At 40.1% G+C, this 1,923-nt stretch overlaps 1 protein-coding gene across 1 annotated transcript in view; it reads right to left on the reverse strand.

Annotated features, from left to right (window-relative positions):
* The window catches only part of LOC142498608 (olfactory receptor 6Q1-like), a 954-nt gene extending 242 nt beyond the window's left edge, over positions 1-712 (reverse strand). Inside the window, exon 1 of the mRNA XM_075606814.1 lies at positions 1-712. This exon is cut by the window's left edge and continues 242 nt beyond it. Within this exon, the coding sequence (XP_075462929.1) occupies positions 1-712 (712 nt within the window).
* Between the last annotated feature and the right edge of the window lie 1,211 nt (positions 713-1,923).

Here is a 1,923-nt window from a genome sequence, read left to right on the forward strand (position 1 = left end):
ATGCTTTGCATCTCCCATGAGCAGAAGGCATCTTCATGATAGTAACTGTGATGCGAAAGTAAGAGACAAAGATGACTAACAAAGAGCACATGAGAACTATGACAGATACTATGAAGTCTACAAGCTCTTTGACCTTGATGTCCCCACATGCCAGCCTCAGCAATGGGGAAGCATCACAAAAGTAATGGTCAACTTGATTAGGTCCACAGAAGTCCAGCTGAGTCATGAACCAGATGAGCAGAATTGATGTGAAGAAGCCACTGAGCCAAGAGAAAGCAAGGAGGCAAAAGACACAATTGTCTTGCATTATTATAGTATAGCGCAGTGGGATGCAGATGGCTACATAGCGATCATACGCCATTGCGGCCAAGAGATAGCACTCAGCCGCACCCAGGAAGGTGAAGAAGAACAGCTGAGTAATGCAGCCACTGTAGGAGATCTCTCTGTTTTCTGTAAACATGTTAGCCAATAAGTTAGGCAATGTGATAGTGATATACCCAATCTCCAGGAAGGACAGATTGCCTAAAAAAATATACATGGGCTTTCGGAGTTTGTAATCTAGGACAACCAATGTGACAACCACCAGGTTTTCCAAGACAGTGACGATGTAAACCAGGAGAAATAAAGCAAAGATGGAAAGCTGACACACACGGCAGCCGGAAAATCCAACCAGGAGGAATTTAGTTACTGTGGTTCTGTTTTGCATCTCCATGTGCTCCAGATATCCCCTGTGCAATAAAAATGTTATACAAAAGATTACCTATGAATGTTTTTCACAATAGATTTAATCCATCTTGTGTGTACGTAGGAGAGACAACCAAGATTTAGAGTTGGTAAACAGTGCAGTCAAAGCACAAACTCATTTAATTTCCGGTTAGCGACTTTAAAAAAAAAAAGACCCGTATTTAGACTCGGCCAAAAATAGGCACAGTTTCTGTGGGAGTTGCTGGTATAACAGTTAGGCAGGCGGAGCGGAGGCATGTCTATTCTTAAGGTTTCTAAATTAGCACAACATACACAAGTTAAATAGCACCTGTCTTGCTTTAGCATCCAATTTATAGTTGGATTAATGGCTGTTCTTAATTTAAGGCCCCTTCTGAATAATGCTCTAGCCACCAGGCGCTAATCAGACTACACTATAAGAACCCAGCATTTACAACATACATTTTTCTGAAGCCCATGGCTGTAATTGCCACTCTTTTGATGTGCAGGTACTACCTGGTAATGTTGGCTATTCTTGAGAATACACCAAGACTGCTGAAAGGATATCATTTTATACTACAGGGCTAAGTTATTGTATGAGGCCGTGGGAGTGAAACGCATAGGAGGTTTTTATACCTATTTGATGAGTCCTTACAATACATAAAATGACTTTATACCGAGTCTGACCACTGTTACGTTGAGAGACACTTCATGGGAGCCTTTAGATGGTGCTGTGTTGAGACGCTCCTTTTTATTGTATGAGGCATGCCTGATGATAAGGCGCTCCAAAAAGGTAGAAAATATCAGGTTGTCCCAACACTCCAATTACAAATCTCAATAAGATTATTCAAACATTTATAAAAATAAGAAAAATTCATCATTATATAACTACACAAAATGCAAAATCATTCCTCTGCCTTATGGTGAACATTTCACTAAGACCCCGAGCATCTTCATAGCCTTTTATTGCTTCACTGCTGACATTGGCATATTCCATGGGTAGTTACAATATGTATCAAAGTATCTTAGCTTAGAACAGGGGAGAGAGGACAGAAAACCCTGTCATTTTTGCACACTCACAAGCAAGAGTATGGATAATGTAGAGATGCAAAAACATAAACTGTAATACAATACTTAATAAAATAGGTGGGTATGCCACAAATACACATAGAACATACACATGAGAGTGCTGTAACCACATCTTATGGGAACAGACGTAAT

The sequence above is a fragment of the Ascaphus truei genome, chromosome 7 (assembly GCF_040206685.1).
Source record: "Ascaphus truei isolate aAscTru1 chromosome 7, aAscTru1.hap1, whole genome shotgun sequence".
Classification (NCBI taxonomy): Eukaryota; Metazoa; Chordata; class Amphibia; order Anura; family Ascaphidae; genus Ascaphus; species Ascaphus truei.